This window comes from Chrysemys picta, chromosome 5 (assembly GCF_011386835.1).
Source record: "Chrysemys picta bellii isolate R12L10 chromosome 5, ASM1138683v2, whole genome shotgun sequence".
Classification (NCBI taxonomy): domain Eukaryota; kingdom Metazoa; phylum Chordata; order Testudines; family Emydidae; genus Chrysemys; species Chrysemys picta.
This window is the reverse complement of record NC_088795.1, coordinates 118,701,383-118,719,973: the sequence shown is the minus strand read 5'-3', so window position 1 is coordinate 118,719,973 and position 18,591 is coordinate 118,701,383. Positions and strand designations below refer to the sequence as shown.

At 40.5% G+C, this 18,591-nt stretch overlaps 1 protein-coding gene across 9 annotated transcripts in view; it reads left to right on the top strand.

The window, feature by feature from the left end:
- PPP2R2C (protein phosphatase 2 regulatory subunit Bgamma) overlaps positions 1-18,591 on the top strand; it is a 277,566-nt gene that overhangs the window by 250,171 nt on the left and 8,804 nt on the right. For all 9 annotated transcript variants that reach the window (XM_024106885.3, XM_065598244.1, XM_065598245.1 and 6 more), the window contains 2 exons: positions 2,626-2,795; positions 9,759-9,850. In XM_024106885.3, the coding sequence (XP_023962653.2) occupies positions 2,626-2,795; positions 9,759-9,850 (262 nt within the window). The remainder of the gene's footprint in view (positions 1-2,625; positions 2,796-9,758; positions 9,851-18,591) is intronic.

The window sequence follows — 18,591 nt, the reverse complement described above, 5'->3', positions numbered from 1 at the left end:
ATGTGCAAGCATGGCTGCATTTGACACACCATCTGCAAAGGAAGTTGCCCATCATTTTCTGAGTTAACCCACAGACAGTCAGCTCTCTTATTTTTCAGCGTGACATTATTTTGATTCTCTGAAGCTGTAACTTAGATCCTTTGAATTTTGTTGAGAAGTAAATTCTTGGTGGACTACAACAAGTAATCACACATAAATGCATTTTAATTCTTTTGCTTTAAGGGTGAGGTGGGGGAGAAAGCCACTTTACTTATCTAAATACTTAGTAAACTCTTTCCCTCAGTTACTTGCAGACATCTTATCTCAGACTGTGAACTTAACATGCAGAAAAAGTATGGTTAAGTGGTTAGCAAAGGGGGCTGGGAGTCAGGAGACCCTGATGGGTGCTCGGGCTATTAGTTCTCCTTGTACTCATTAACATTTATGTCACTCAATCACTATAACAACTTGTGGTTGGCACATTGCTGATTTCCTGTGTTTGCAAAAATCTCCACAATATTCTAACCGGCTTTAACTGGTACATTGCAATATACGTTTCCTAAATATCAGCAGTTTAGCAATGCTTGCTTAATGCAATATTCTGTCTTATGACATCTTGTGATATATGGTCATTGCTATCTTGTGACAACTTACGATCTAGGATCACTTACTAGCTAGTTGCTCCTGTCAAGTCTCTAGGCCAGGGGTTCTCAAACTGGGGGTTGGGACCCCTCAGGCAGTCACAAGGTTATTACATGGGGGGGTCACAAGCTGTCAGCCTCCACCCCAAATCCCACTTTGTCTCCAGCATTTATAATGGTGTTAAATATATTAAAAAGTGTTTTTCACTTATGGGGGGGAGAGGGTTGCACTATGTGAAAGGGGTCACCAGTACAAAAGTCTGAGAACCACTGCTCTAGGCCTTAGGCCTCAGTTTAGCTAAGCGATTGTCTTACAGATCTGAGGCCTGTAGGCCCCGTGATACAACATTAATTAATATTTCTATTTCATGTTGATATCTGAAATATACCTGATATTTTATTGTTAGCTACAGGTTTTCAGTTTTTGCATCTGTGAAATAGGGATGATAATTCTCCTTTTGAAAAATGTTGAGCTCTTCAGATTAAAAGCCTGAGTGCATTATTATTGTTGTACACTGTAGCATATACTATATTTAACTAATTTTAACTCCATTTTAGGTCAGAATTTTTCAGAGAGGCCATTTTCATAAGTGTTGAGTACCTCCCTCCCTTAGGCTTCTTTGAAAATCTCAGCCATAATTAATGTTTTATTATATTGTACAGCACCCCAAGTGCCTTGGCAGAGGATGCAGAGGACTTTTTTCTTACGAAATAAAATTAATAATAATATATACATCGCCCAGTGTAAGCAGAGTTGCAGCTGGTCAGTAATGGGATGGAAGCCCTCCCAGGACAAACAAGGTGTAAGAATAGTGATGGCGATTCACTAACTGTGTCACTACTGAACCAGCTGATCCCATCATGTCATGAGGGACCTCTACTTCTAGAGATATTACGTAAAATGAAGTTCTTGACTAGAGCTGGGCAGTGGTTTTTGGATAAACTTTTTTTTTGCCAAAATGCAGATTTGAGTCAACCAAAACATTTTGCCAAAGTATGTCAAATTCACAAGATTGTTTCCATCAAAAAAAATTGTTTTGACATTTTTGAAATTAATTTCCTTTTTTTTTAAATAACTTAGTTTTGAAAGTTGCTGTAATTTAAAAAAAAAAGTTAAAATTGGTCAAATGAAATAAAACATTTTGTTTCATTTGATTTACCCAAAACATTTTGTTTCTTTTACTTTTTGATTTGCCAAAAAATTAAAAGTCATTTTGGGTTGACCCAAAACAGTTCAGTTTTAGTTTTTGACTTGGCCAGTGAACTGAAAAGTCAGTTATTTGCACAACGCTTTTCTTGACTTCTTGTGGACATGAACGATCCCTGGTCACTTTTTGCAGGATCGTGACTAATTTCCATTTAATACATACCTTCCCACACCAGTTTTAAATGGAAAATTTGTTTCGTTTCCTGTCCTCAGCTTTTTCATAGGGCTGTACAAAACAAAAAGAGTTTCAACGGCTGCTGTCTTTAAACGCAGAGGTGGTTGTACTTCATTGGTGCATGAAATGATTCTTATGAGTATAGTTTTGTAAAGCAGTCTGGGATCATGCTGAATGAACAGCACCACACACACTTAATCACGTTATAAGCTCTTTAGGGCAGGGACTGTCTTTTTTTGTTGTGTTTATACAGCACCTAAAACAATGGGATCTGGTCCATGATGGGAGCTCCTAAGCACTAGTGTAATACAAACAATAAATAATAATTCTAAGCTATCATTGTTACTCAATTCTAAACTGACATCATCTGTAGTCCATTTAACTGAGCCATCACATTTGCTTCCTCCAAAACTGGCAAAGCCCATGTTCTAAAATGTGAATCTTGTATTCTTATTTAAAGATATCATGAAGAAATTAACAGCCATATCATTCATGTTAGATGGTATGGATTTGTACCTTTAACCATATTATTTCTAAAGAGAAGCACATAATAAAGAATTGTATAAAGAAACATTTTTATGATATTCTAATTTCTTTTTCTCTCTTTTTTAAAAAAAACACAGTTTTTGAAGAACCGGAAGACCCCAGTAACAGATCGTTTTTTTCAGAAATTATCTCTTCAGTGTCGGATGTTAAATTCAGTCACAGTGGCCGATATATGCTAACAAGGGATTACCTCACTGTCAAAGTTTGGGATCTGAACATGGAAACGAAGCCTATAGAAACATATCAGGTAGATGTTTGCTATGTCTTAAAGGGCAACGCTGCAAAAACATCTCAATATTCCAAATATATTTATAGCGCACTATAGATCTGCAGTGCTTGTTCTGACTGTTATACAAGAGTCACTTTAAAATAAATAGTAGATATGATTCACTTGAGCTCTAAGAGCACTGGTGAAAGAGCATTACCTCTTCTGGAGTCAATGGAGCTATACCAAAGTTGAATTTGGCCCTTAAAACAACTGCTGCCTATATCAAGGGGAATCATCTCTTCATTCTGCGTCAATACGTTCATTATGCAACTCCACAATTTAATGGTTGTAATAAAGATGTAGGTTAGAGTTTTCAAGAGTGCTCAGCTGCACCATTAAGTTAGGGGGAGCAGAATTAGGCCAGTGCTGAGTGCTTTTGAAAATCCCACCTGTAGATTTCTTCCTAGAGTTCTGAACTGCCTAATCCCAAAAGAAACCTTTGTTACATCATAATATTGTCATCACTATGGGAGTTTAGCTAACACCCGTGAGACTCACACGAGGTGACTAATTCAATGTTGGAGCATGCAATTCTGCTGACTTCAACCAATAGTTAATTTGGGCCCTGGAGCCTGTGCTATCTGGTAAGAACAATCTGAGTTTAAAATATTCTAAGATCACTCAAAGTGGAACAAGTGTGCCCCCCAAAAGTCCTTGTTGCAAAAATACAATGGGAAAAAGCTGTTGAAAACTGTGTTCTGCATAAGCACATGTAATATGACAATCTTTAAAAGTACAGTTGGGCTGGTCAGTAATGCCTAGCTATGGACAGCCCTGCAGGAGATGAGGAGTTGAAAATGAATATTCTGCTGTATATATCCCACATTCTAGGTCAGTGGAAGTAAAGCCCGTGTTCCCTGCCTTGGAAATAGAGTTGTGGGGGTTGGATTGCTTTTTTTAAATTATTTACCTGAACTTCTGGTAACACTTAATAAGAACTCAGGAGTGCCAAATCCCACCATAATAGTATTTAGGGTCTTGTTTTCCTTTTCTCTTTAACTGTACAAGCAGCCAATATAGATTCAGGTTTCTGGGACACATCCCATTAGTTTCAGTAGGAGCTGTGTAGCTAAATCTCATATTAGCCTTTGAAAATGCCAATTTACATTCTTGTAAAGCCACAAAACTGACTTTCTTCAGTAACTTAACTGCCCTGATAGTGATAAATGTGTTAGAGATTTTGGTTCTTATGTGAAACATGATGAGAAGTGAGGGAAATAAACAGTATTTGGTATGTTACATCCATGTCTAAGATTTTAGGACTGCTGGCAATGTGTTATTTTGCATATATGTTAATATGGTAAGCAGCCTTCTCCCAGGAGGGAAAGAAATGGTCAGGCCAACCTGTTTGTCTTGAGTCTGACATCTGCTTTTATTTCCTCCTGTAGGAATCTTTGAAATAAGCTGGCCACCTTTAAATCAACCTGACACCTTGCAGTGGGGCCAATTAAAAAGTTATATTTCTCCATGCAGAGATGTGGGGAATGAGTAAAATGTAAATTTTTCAGTACTTACTGCAATAATCAGAAGCTTATAAAAAGATGGAAAGTCTAAAACTAGGTCTTGCTGCCTTCAATGAAACTATAGATTGTCTTTTCTTTTCAAATACTTATCCACTGTAGAGAGGATAGTGATGCCATTGGTATACATAAACCCTTTGCAGCTAACAAAACAAGGAAGATCATGAGTGATTTATGAGAGGATGCCTCGTAGGACAGTATAACATCAGTGATTAGGATTCAATAAATTCAGGCTATTTTCTGCAGTCTTTTATCCTCTTGTCATTGGAAAAGATGGTTCTGGATTTTACAGAAAAAAGAAAATGTTCAAAAATATACTTTTTTAAAACATATGTTTTTAAAACATATTTTTTCTCATGCAGATATTATGCCCACTAGGCCACAGGCACACCAATGTCTGGATAGCAAATGCAAATTAATAAATATTATTATACACCTTGACATGTACTCAGAAGGCAGCAATTAAGGCCCAGATTTTCAGAACTGTGCATTTTTGAACATATTGATATTTGTACATGTCATTAGTACAACTGCACATGTAAGCACAATAACTGTGGGTGCAAATTGGACATGTATTTGCTCATACAGTTATGATAATCTGAGCTTGGTGGACTGTATCTATGGGTTATGCCTTTCCAACTGCAAACAAATAAAGAAAAGCCTACATGCAAAAAAGGGAAGTGAAACATAAGATAAACAAGAAACAAGATAAAGAAGAATATTTGACCTACATCATTTCATCTAATGCATCATAACCCATGTAGCAATTATTTACTGTAGTGTAAAAAGATTTCTCATCTATAACATTAAAATTGCTTTAAAGTGTGGTGAATCATCATGTACTCAGGATATGACATGTTAAGAGACTTGCTTTGTCATCTACTGCAGGGGTTCTCAGCCTTTTTCTTTCTGAGGCTCCCCAACATTCTGTAAAAACTCCACAGCCCGTCTGTGCCGCAATAACTGGTTTTCTGCATATAAAAGCCAGGGCAACGTTAGGGGGTAGCAAGCAGGGGAAATTGCCTGGGGCCTCATGCGCCCCCATGAAGCTACACTGCTCAGGCTTCAGCTTCAACCCCGGGTGACAGGGCTCAGGACCCTGGGCTTCAGCCCCATGCAGTGGGACTTCAGCTTTCTGCCCTGCATCCCAGGAAGTCTAATGCTGGCCCTGCTTGAAGGCCCCCTGAAACCTGCTCAAGGCCCCCTAGGGGGCCTTGGACCCCTGGTTGAGAACTACTGATCTACTGTATCAGTCTCTCCATGTTGCTACTGTTTTGTGTCTAAATTTTCTCCTATTTTACACTAGAAAACACGATGGACATCCATTGTAAAAATGTGTTCTTCATAACAAGAACTTATGTGCATTAAGTAACTGAAGGTCAGGGGCAATTTTTATCCTCGCATCCCATCAATAATATTCATTACTCAGTCCCAATATTATATTGTATTTTGGACTAGTCTTTGTAATGTGTCTCTACTAGCACTAATTACTTTAACAAATGCCAAGTTCTCATAAGGCACACCTATAAAGACATGCAGACTTCCAATACATCCTGTGCGGGACGCTGAACTACATTATCTTGAGCTTATTGCCACTAAATAAAGTTAGAGAAAAATTATATACCTCTGACGTGCTCTGAACTGTACCCTATTTCTCTTCTCTGTTTCCCCTTTAATTGCTAGAAGGAATCCACATAACATGATTCCATTTCATGCTCAGCACCCAGCCTCCTTCTCCCTCAAGGGGGTAGCCAACAAAAGCCTCAGGTGTCTGGAATCAACTGGCACTTGCGCTAGCAGCAAAGAGGAAGCCATCACAACTTCCCATAGTCAGCCCAGTTAACTAATATTAAAACTCTCATATTGACTTTGCTCAGTTTTGGTGGCTTATCACATCCTGCCCTTGCTTTGTTCCCTCACCACATTCTCCTTTTTACAGACCCATCCTTCTGTCTTTCTTTTGCTGCTTGTGCCCTTATCCACTCCCTCCACCTTCCCTTCCTCTCTATTGCTCTGACACATTCACCATTTTACCGGCCTTTCTCCTACTCCTCACGTCACTCGTATATGACTTGCTCTCAGAGAACTGTTAAGCATATTGCTAACTGAAACAACAACATGGTATATTATTGCAACCCTTGGCCTTTTTAATCCACTATGCCTGATCTTCCCTTGTTGTAGTCATCATTGTATATTACTGGATTTAAATTTGGACTGCTGTGAAGTGCCATGTGCACATATGGAATGTATATATTTTGGAGGCTAGATGAGATCGTTTCCGTAAAGGGTCACCATAGGAGAATTTCCATAGGGGTCAAGAAAAGACAAGTTTTATAACTGCTCCACTGACAGAAGTTAGTTTCTTGGACATCTTCTAAACAAGGTCTCATGTAATTCTCTAAGGCCTCATCACCTTGGGGTCAGAATAATACAGACCTCTGTTCGCAACAACCAAACTTGTCCATGTTTGTGGTTAGTATCAGTGTGATCCCAAAGTGGGCAAGACCTAATGACAATAATTCAGACTAATGTGCCTTTTGTCATGACAATCCCTGCCTGAAATAATTTGTTCCAACAAAATAGCTCCCTCGTGTTTTCCTAGAGCGTAGAATGTCTGGATAATTCTGTCAAGGGCGTACATAACAGAGGAGCATGATTCCAGAAAGGAAAATTCTGGTAGCAAATCTTTAAGAACAGCTTTTATGGAAATTGGAACATTTTTCATAGATGGCGAGATAGCACATACGAGCAATACTTGGACAATAAAATCCAGTTTTATCATCAAACCATGATAGTGTGGGCTTTACCTCCAGAATTCATTAAGCAGTGTATCAATTTTATCATAATTAATAATAATGATTAATAATAAACTTAAGTGTGCAAACAAAAGTACTTTTATTGCTTGTGGTCTTAGACTTTTTTTTTTAAATGTGTTTTCTTGCAATGCCACTGGCCACAGATTATCCCCTTGAAACCGTGTTTCTAAATGGTCAGTCACATCAATCCATTGCATCGAGGGTAGGAAATACAGGGCAAAATTGTAGCACTGAGCTACCACGGAGGTGATGTGGAGCTTCCAAGAGTTTCCAGGGAAAGCCACCCCGTGCCACTCTTAAGGAGGTAGCTATGTGTGCTGCCTTCCACAACTGCTCTGCTCACTGGTGCAGGGAGGGATGAAGTCATCATCTGGAATCATCCGCACGACTGTTGTGCTGCCTTTACAGAGGCCAGCACAGCAGTGATCTTGGTAATGTTGGTACATGGTTGCCTCTGGTACATTGTTTAATTTACTGATGCAATGGATGCTGATTTGATAACCTCATCTTTAGGACAGTTCAACATTCCATGATTGGGAGATGACAATAGAAAAACAAGACAGATGTTCAAATTTTTAACCACAAAGATTCTCACAGTTATCCTGGAGGGTATCAATGTGAGCAAGAATGAAAAGAAAGGTCGGAATGAAGAGCTGGCATTTGTGACAGCCTGTGGATAGAGCATCGGTACCTTGATAACGAGGAGTGAAGAACTTCTGAAATTCAGAAGGAAGAATGAAAGTGGAGGAAACACAAAGCACTGCATAGCTTATTAAAAGTTGTAGAGCTGAACGCACTTTTCAAAGGGAGCATTAGTCACAATGGACAGGTGGCACATGGAACAGATAGCAGAAAAAAGAGCATGAAAAGATGAAAATAACTAGGCAGGTGGAGATCTGAGACCACTGAATACTATGTATACAATTTTACTGCTGCTTCATCCTCTCATCCTGCCCCATCCTCTTTTGTCAGTTTCTTCCATGTGTTGATTTTTGTGCGAGGCAATCAGGATACTGATGAAAGGGCCCCACTCCTATAACACAAATTAACACAATAAACACTATTAATACAAATAGTCCCAATCCTGTAATACATTTAAAAATATTAACAAATGAGACAATGATTGTTGCCTCAGAGATGAGTGATAATTAGGGAACCCAGCCAATTTCTGCTGAAAAAAATCTGGTGGCTATCAATAAAAGGGAAGATGGAATGATCTCATTATGAAGGTTACATGAAGCACCCACCATGAATGTGCACCACAATGTGCAACATTCAGTAAATGCATTTAACTGGGAAACATTCTATCCACATCTCTCAGATGTTTATTAGCTATTAAGTAAATAGCGTGTTCAGCTGACATATTTTAACTGATCATATATAGCATAGGATGCTCATTAATCTAATTCTGAAAATTGATCCATGACAGAAATTTATAGCCCATACAAAATTGAGTTAATTTGCAAGTTTGTTCATTACAGTACAGTGCAGCTGTTGCAAACAGTTCTAGTTTTAATAACACTTGAGTGAGCTAGCCAGACAGAACAGTGAAACTGGTATTAAAGTATCTTGTTGGAGAAGATTCTAGGCCTTCGACCAGCAGAGGATCCTGCATATGTGCTGAGAACACCATAGTCAGGAGAACCAAATTTAGCTCTGACAGAAACAGACATACTTTTCAGGAACTTCAATGGAAGGGGTACCTTCTTATGGCAGGACTAAATTTGGTCCTTATGCTACATTGCATTGATATGGTTCTTCCTCAGAAGTCATCTATACAACATTCATATCGGATGGAGGTGTTGGATTACTAGACCTTGTGCAGGCAGGAATTGTCTGACTCCTTATTTCAATGTGGGGGTGAAGAACATCATACAGAAGGAAAAAATTGAATTCATTAAAGGACCGATGCAATGCACATGAGTTGTGTCCTCTATGATAAACTCACACTCCATAGAAGTATGCAGCCTAAAACAAGGTCTTCTGTGAATCTTACTTTCAAAGCATACAAGATAAGAACTCATGGTTTGTTTTCAGATCTCAGACATCATCACTGATATGAAGTAGCTATCAGAGCAGGAGAGCATTCTGGGTACTAGTCTATGTAAATAAGACACCACGTATCTTACTATCCTTTACTTCTGAATTGCTGTATAATGTAATACCACAGCTTTTATAAATGGAGCATGGACCTCTCTCACACAGCCCTATATTGTAAGTGGAAGTCTATATAGATCTTGGATTATTATTATTTACTATTTAAATTAGATGATTCATTCTCTCATTAGCACATCTGCTGTATCATCTGGGAAGATCTGTTTTGGAATCAGGCTAGAGTTCAGAAATTCACACTAACAGGAACCAACCATGTTAGAGAGAGGTAATCTACAGTATGCTCAGAAAAGCATGCTCTAGCCAGAGCTTTCCTGCTACATTAATTCTATAGCACTCTTCTAATTGAACTATAGAAAAGCAGAGACCTCATGTTTAAGAGATAGAAGTACTCTCTATCTTTGTAAAATCTACAAACCTGTAAGAGCAATAGTATAGGACATATTCTAAAACAAAGATTTGTAAAAACTGCACTGTCTTTTTCTGCTAAACAGGTCCATGATTACCTTAGGAGCAAGCTGTGTTCCCTTTATGAAAATGACTGCATCTTTGACAAGTTTGAATGTGCATGGAATGGATCAGACAGGTAACCCATCCTTATGTTCATCACTATTTTAATTTCACTGAGGGGCTGCCATAGGATGGAGTATAGTCAATAAATCTGTAACTTGTGGTTATTGTACATATCAAGGTACATTTCTCCATATCAGTGTCCAGTCTTTTACTGCTGTTGTACCTTTTCACCCACTCAGCCACAATTTAAGAATCATTATTCTCTGCACACAGCCACTGGGAGAAAATCAAATTCCACTCATTTCCACCAAAAGCACCAAAATGGGCTGAAAGAATCAAAAGAAAACAGGACTTACTTAAAAAACAGTTTCACAACCCACCTGCATGGGGATTTTGCTAAGGAAACTCATGCTCAGGCAAGTTAACAAAGTAGCTTCCTTGTAAATCCAATCTAGCAGCTGAAAATAAGGAGGGAGGATGAGCCAGTGCCATGTGACCAGTCAGTGCTTTGCAGACCACTGGTCACCGTTTGTGAAGCATTCTTCTAATGTCATGCAATTTGTGTGTGTGGAGGAACTATAGATATAGGACCAAATTCTATTCATTTATTTCTTAGGCTTTGGCTTCATTCTGGTAGAACAGAGCAGGATTTGTCCCATAAAGTTATAACTCATTTCTGTATTATGATATACCAAGTAAATATAATTAATACCACTGTCTCCTTCATAACAACAAGGATAAGATTACCTTTTCTAAGAACCACCTAGTTGTCAGATACTGCTCTCACTCCTTGCACAGCATTCCCATTGACATGAATGGCAGGTCCCCGTGAGGACTGAGTAGAGTATGTGACATATAATAGAGCATGCGACCCATACAAGCGAAATGCATCCCCTCATGCATCTAAAAATGGGTCCGAGTTTCTACCTCATACACACACAGAGATACAAAATCATGCTTTATAATGTTGTTAGATACATTCTTTTCTTTGGACTATAGTTGCCTTTGCTCAGTTCCTATTTTCCTCCAGGAAGAGAGGTTCTCTCTTTACTGATGTGCTACAACCTTCCACCATATTCTTCATGCAGAGAAAACTATATTCCTCTGTAATCTCTGACCTGGAACTGCTCTACTGAGTTGATGGTTCCTTCTCTAGCTATAAAGTACCTTTCTTTAGCCCAATAGGTGCGCAGATGTTTCACAATTCCACGGATATATTGACTCATGTAATTCATAGAATTCCCCAGAGTATCATGGAAATTAGAAACAGGAAAGACTTACTGGGTCATCCTGTTAATGTAAAAACGTTTCCTATAGCATATTCCCAAGTACTTCATCCAGCCTAGTTTTAAGTGACTCAGTCAACTGAAGCTACAAGACCATTGCCTTTGGGATATTCTACCTGAGTTTAATTTATTTTATACTGGGAATTAGCTATGTTTCAGCATTGCGTAAATTCTTCTATTTTATGGACTACCAGCCAGTGATCACATTGGGGTAAAATCCTTCACAGTGTCTTGTGACACCTTGGGTGTCGGCTATCTTGTGCCAGGGCTAACCAGTCCTAGAGCAGACTGCTGGTGGTGGGCATGACTCAAGATGTTTGAAAATTAGGATTAGCTCAGCTTTAGCTAAGCATCCAGAGTTTTGGGTGCTTCTCTGAACCTCTTGAACCTGCAGAGAGTAGATAGAAACCTCAGAACAACAGTCTCTCATAAGAGTCCCAGTACTACTTGCTTCCAGTCAGGATGGAAAGACCACCTGAATAGCCTTTTAGGGGGAATATTGACACATATCCCAGCCAGAACCTGGGAGTGCAGAACTGCAAAAAAAAGTGTGGGTATGGGCAGGATAGGGGAGTTAATCAGACATTTCAAAACCATCACAAAGCTTCAGGAGTCTCCTAATATCTTCAAAACCATTTCATCCATCCTTAAATGGGAGCTCTAAGACATTATGCTTGTAGGCAGCCATGCATTTGCACTCTCAGGTACTTCCTTCAGTAGCTGAACAAAAGTGTTCTCATCCTCAAAGTATCTGGATAGCTACATGTTAATAATACAATAATTATTCAATATTGGGTTTAAAATGAGAGTAATTGTTTCAGTCTAATTCTCACTTGAAAGATCAGAAAGGTCAACATAGTATGAAATCAACTGGTCCTCATTCAGTGGGAGCATTCCATTTTTAAAGGCTTACTTTATCACACTGTTTATATGTGGGAGGATAGTTAATCTTGCACAGTTCTGAATCCATCACTAAACACTGCTTATTAAAATGGATGGGATACCTGGCATGATCTTAAGAAACCAGCGAGCACAACTTTTGGTCAGACATTTGACAAAAGACAACATTCATTTTATTTTAATTTATTTTTGTTTTTCTTTTCTAAACTTAGTACACGTCCTCTTAACAGTCTAAACGAGAGTTAAATACATCACAACCAATTTTCATCATTAGGGTGACACTTGCATTGACACTTCTGAACAAGGAGATGTGATCTTGCTTGTATAAGTGGCAATTATTTTGTTATTTCAGTGCACAATATATGGATTCTGTACTGGTGTTTAAGGAAGAGTTCCCATCTTTTTAAAAAATACACATTAATATTAAGATAGATGATCGGATATGTTAATATATATATTTTAAATACACCTTTTTGCAAAAGGTAAGACAGGCCTATTAGCACCTGGGGACTTTAAGGGGAGTCCCATAACGATATTTGCATTAATGAAAATGATTACAAATATAAGGATGGCATTTTCTTTAAAAATGCTAATCTAGTTTTAGGGTATTTAACAGGTTAAGTGGCACATTAGAAACAGACATGGTTGCATTCAAAAATTAAAAGCATGATTATATATGAAAGTTGTCTTTTTTTTTAGTTAATTTTCGTTGCCATTAAGGACTTAATTCAGGATCACAATGAGCCCCATTGTTGAGGCTGTTTACAAAAAAGTCAATGTACACAAGCTCTGATTAAAACGTGATTGATGCTCAGTAACGCCAATGAACAGGAACTAATACAATCAGACAGATCCGATCGCATTTGCTGAAGGACACATTAATCATTATATACTTGGGCAAGAACAGCAATTGCAGGAGGTAAAGGGGGAGGGTGTCTTAAAAATAATGCAACCAGCCGAGCAGATATTATGTTAGTTGACTGGGTTAAATAAACACATGCCATGTATAGCATATACATATGCATGCTTACATGACTTCAGAACATGCAAGCTTTATTGTATATAGCTGTTTTATTTAAAGATTTGAGAGTCCAAGTGAATGGAAGAATTAACTAATAACGTGTAAAACAGTGTCCCCTTCCCACCGCCAACCTTGGAATGCAAATATGCACACATTGTTATTTCGGAGTTTATCTCAAATGCCCTGGAATTAACAGCAGCTGAACAGGTTATCTGTGAATTACATTGTTGAATTTCTGTTTCACCTGACCTCCTCCAGTACATTCTAGATATTAGAAACTACGTACATTAATACCTTTATATATATATTTTTTTAAACTAACTGCTGGAGTCTTTCAAAGGAGTCTTTCAGCTACCATGGTGGTGAGGGCCATACAAGTGGGTAGATGAAATCACAAACAACTATCAAAGAGCCCTATGTCTTCATCCAGTTAGCTTCCTGAGCCTACTCTGCATAAGTGGCAAGTTCCAGTGGCCTTAAACCACTGATTTGCCTATGACTTCTTTAATAAAGATTTGGTTTTGTACACTTGTCTACCCCAGTCTTGTATGATGCAGTGGTGGGTTGATAGCAAAATCCACATTTAAAATATAGAAGACATCACTCAGATTGGGAGTCCCTTGTTTCTCATTCCCAGTCCCATCCAGGCCAGTTATATATGTGCCCCATAGCTCCTGAGCCTATTATCCAAGATTGTCTATCAGCAATGGTGCTAAGGTTCCCCACCAATGCACCATCTAATTTATAGTCATGAACCTTCTCTCTTACTTCAAGCCAGTCAGTTCCCCACTACCACCGAACTGTGTTGTATGGTTCCCAGGTGAAGACTGGCTGCCCTGCGAAATAGGCATAATCGTGTGTATGGGGATCAGTGCAGCAGATCTTCTCCCTCCTTTTCCCTAAGAAACTCCATAATTTTCTCCCAAGCAACAGAGTTTCGGAAAGTCACTGGGTTCCTTTGAAAAGGCCAGCTTGCCATGATGGCAGCACCCATACCCTCTTATTGCTGAGCACCTGAAAAGTCTAGATTGCCATTTCCCATGGTACAATCGACAGGAGCACTCCTGGAGGAAGAAAATCGGTAAGAATCCCCTCACTTCCACACTGGCTTGGACCCCAATAACAAAATCCATTGGCTGAAAGTTGAAGCTAGACAAATTCAGACTGGAAGTAAGGCACAACTGTGAGGGTAATTAAGCATTGGCCAATATGCCAAGGGTTGTGGTGGAGTCTGACCATTTTTATATCAAGACTGGTTGTTTTTCTAAAAAGATGTGCTCCAGGAATTATTTTGGGAAAGTTCTATGGCAGATGTTACACAGGTGCTCTGACTAGATGATCACAGTGGTCCCGTCTGGCTTTGGAATCCATGCATCTCCTCTGCAATCACACAGTATGGTGACGAGGTGGTCTGGCAACAATGAGCACCAGGGTGGGCACTGCAGAAAAGATAATACAGCACCAACGTGTATCTTTTGTGCCTGCAGTTCAGAGGGGAGAGAGAGTAAGCTGGGCCATCCAGCCATCTCAGCACTATTCCCCTAACTCTGCCCAGTCTTTGCCCTTTCCCATGGTGCAGATGCCTCCAGGTGGTCGAGATTGGTGTGAAAGGGGAAAAACAGTGTCATGGGGTGGGGGAATCATCCAACACCCCATGCCCTGCAGGAAATAAGAAAGCCATATCTGGAAAGCACCCTCCATGTGTGAATTTAGGGGCAGGCATGTGGGCAGTTGTGCCAAGGGTTAGAGCAGGCATCACAGAATTCAGAGTCAATGATCAGAACTGGGTTACTTGGAGTGAGGCAAGGCAGGGCAGGGTTGGATCCAAGGCAGGTGTGGTGCTGGGTCTGATGCTGCATACAAGCAGGTGCAGGAGCTATCACAGCTAGGGTGACTGCTTTGAATAGCTGCAGGATGGTCTTTCACCCAATCAGGCAGCCCACTACAGGCTGGCTGTGCTTGTTAGCTTGCCTGGCTTCCAGACTGGCTCCGTTGCAGGCCCTGATTTTTGAAAGTGAGGGCTGGTGTCTCAGGAGCCATTTAATGGAGCGTTCACAATAAGTCTAGGACATGAATGTTCTCTACCAGTTCCCAAGACTGCTCAACTCGACCACAGCCTTCCCAGGTCCCCAGGTACTGGAGCCTTCCCCTAACTCAGCAAGAGTTGAGGCTTTGCTGTACCAAGTATTCCTCCTGTCCATGTTAGGTTATGGGTGGTGGCAGTAGGTTGGAGTGGTTTGGGTATGGGTTCTCAGTGCAGGGTGTTCAGAGTGGAATGTGAATGATGGGGTGGCTCTCCAGAGACTTGTGCAGCTGTAAACTGAAGGCCAGTGGTTTTACCCATTCTGTAATGGCTAGGCATTGGTTGTCTAGTTGGGTGGCTGGGCAACTCAATTTAAGGTTCTGGGCAGAGAGCCACACCTTGTCCCCTATGGCCAGATTTGAGATAACCGGATGGTCTGGGTCTGCATGGTGCTTATAGGCCTGTTTGGCAGACTGCAAGTGTTCCTTGAGCTCCCCGTGCACCTGGTGTAGGTGGGAAGGTAAATCAAGGAGGGGGCCAGTACTGGGGAACTCACAGGCAAATCTGGGTGGAAGCAGGGGGTAAAGCCATAGTTTGCAAAGAATGGGCTATGGTGGATTGAGGCATTATATGCAAATTTGGCATACTACAAAAGGAGAAGCCAGTCATCCTTGTGGTAGCTCAAAAAGCAGCAAAGAGTTCATTGACTCTCTCTGTTGCCCATTAGTCTATGACAAGATGAGGGACTCGACACCAAGGAGTCTGAGATATTCCCACCAGAATTGGGAAATGAACTGGGACCCTGGTCTGATACAATGCCTCATTGTAACCCTTGATAGTGGAAGGCATTTTCCAGGAAGATCCGATCCATCTTCCATGCAGTAGGAATAGTATGGCATGGGATGGGATGAAGTGTTGCCATCTTTCTTAGGACGACAACAACCACAATTACCGAGTGTCCGGGGGAGGGATAGCTCAGTGGTTTGAGCATTGGCCCGCTAAACCCAGGGTTGTGAGTTCAATCCTTGAGGGGGCCATTTAGGGATCTGGGGCAAAAAAATTGGTCCTGCTAGTGAAGGCAGGGGACTGGACTTGATGACCTTTCAAGGTCCCTTCCAGCTCTATGAGATAGGATGTGGCAGTTCTACAATGAAGTCCATTGCAATAGTAGACCAAGACTGTGGAGTCATGTGCAGAGGCCTATATTCATGCTAATTCATAAGCACAGAAACTAGGCCTCTATATAAGATGACAGCGGAAGTCTGCCAATTAGTTACTTTATTCAGAAGCAATTAGATTCAGAACGAAGGGGAAGGAGAGAAAGGAAATTAGAAACATTTGAGAGGAAGGAGGAAAAAAAGAAACCCTTAGTGGAAGAAGCAGTGCCAGGGCTTGCCAGAGCTGAGCTCCGGCACCTCTAGGCTTGGCAGTTCATAGCCCCTGCACCTCTGGGCTTGGCAGTTCATAGCCCCTGCACCTCTGGGCTTGCTGCATCAGTGAATGAATAAAAAAGAAAATTGCTTGAGCCCCGGCCCCTCTTTCATTACAAATTAAGCATCAGGAAGAGGCAAGAGGCTGTGAGAGCAGGCAAAGGCTTCCTGGGCAGATGGAAGGGAGAATGGCCAGACAACTGAAGGGGAGACCGAAGATGGAGGAACAGAGCAGGGCAGGACAGGCAGAAAAGGGACATGAGGGGAAAGCACTTGATAAAGGATAACGGAAAAGAGGGACATCAGGGAATAGCAAACAACAGGAAAGACCACAAAGAGAGGGAAAGGAAGGGTAAAAAGGGGCATTTTAATAGAGAATGAAACAGGGAGAAAAACGATGAAAAAAGAAGGAAAAAACCTAACTCGAACTAGGGGTAAAGAATGAAAGTAGGAGGCTGGGGCAAGAGATGGAAATAGAGAATAGAATGGGGGCAAGAAAAGAAGGCAGCAGAAAAACAAAAGGAGGGAAACAAACACAAGGTACACATCGTAGATAGTTCACTTGAATTCCTACATTTTGTTATATTTTCCTTCTTGCTAAAGCTAAAGGGAATCTAAAGAGAAGATTTGGCTGACAGCATTCCAGGAGTGGAGGAACCTTCTGGCCAAGTGTGACCCTGGGGAGGGCAAAGTATCAGTATTTTAATGTTTCCAATTTGGGCAGGAGGAGAGACAAGGTAGCTTAAGGGGTTTTCTATCTTTAGTCTCTAGACAGTTCTAATAAGGACTCAGAAATGCCCGGCTTTGGCTACAGTAGTTGATAATTGTGCCATGACTAGAGAACACACTGTTTCAATGACACTGGTAATGCAGCACTTAAACAGAGTAAACCAGGTGGAACAATTAACAGCAATTTTTGCTCAGAGCACACACATGAAAAATTAACTAGCATGAACACTAAATTGCAAGAATTTTGTCAATATGCTGGTTATAGCACTGCTGTGCAGAACAAAACTGTCTAAAACTATGTATATATGACCTGAAGAACAGCTGTGTAGCTTGAAAGCTTGTCTCAGCTACAGAAGTTGGTCCAGGAAAAGATGTTACCTCATCCACCTTGTCTCTAAAAATAGAGAGGACACTTTTGTAAAGCGAACTAAATATATACACACACGCAGTGTTTCCCCTCTCACCTCATATGGTTGCCAGGTATAATATGGGAACTATTTAACCTCCCTATCACATACACACTATATTATCATGTTGTCATCATATGATACAGAATTGTGTTTCTGAACAAGAATAATAGAAATGCTAAGGTAGGCTCCCTCTTTTCATGTTATTGTAAACAGCAAGTAAGGTTATAATTCATCTCTGTCTGTGACCTTCAACAAGAATGGCCCCTTTTCATTACATAATGCTATTTTTACAATGCCATTAAATGGCAGAAACGAGGGGAAGCATGAACAGTAATCATCTACATACAAAGCAATAGGGATGCTTATATTTTAAAAAAATGACACTATAGCTCTAAATGAGCCAGTCAAAGAAGAGAGACTTCTTTAATATGTGAAAGTTCAAGAAGTAACAAATCAAATGGACTGCAGAGGCAGCTCTGCGGCATACTAAACATTGGAAAAAGAGGATTTTTGACCATGACTGAGAGCTGTTCAGCTGGCACATTGCCTGTGTGAAAACTGCTCCCCTTGCTATTTCTGGATTCATCGGGGAGGGTTGGTTTTTATTCCCGAGGGAAATGTGTTCCAGCCATGTACAGCTCTGCAGTCCATGATGCCCCATCATTACAAACCAGTTTCAAAATTTTGCCCAGGGGAAGAAGCCACAGTACTGCATAAGACAGTTAGAATCAAAGACTGTGTGTTAGCACAGAGATATGAAATACCCTTTTTCTTTTTCATGTTGTGACTAACCATTACAGCAGGCGTCTTAATGACAAGAAATGGATAGGGTACGTCTACACTACCCGCGGGTATCGGCGGGTAGCGATCGATCTATCAGGGATCGATTTATCGCGTGTAGCGTAGATGCAATAAATCGATCCACGATCGCTCTCCCGTCGACTGCTGAACTCCAGCTCGGCGAGAGGCGGAAGCAAAGTCGACGGGGGAGCGGCGGCCGTCGATCCCCCACCAC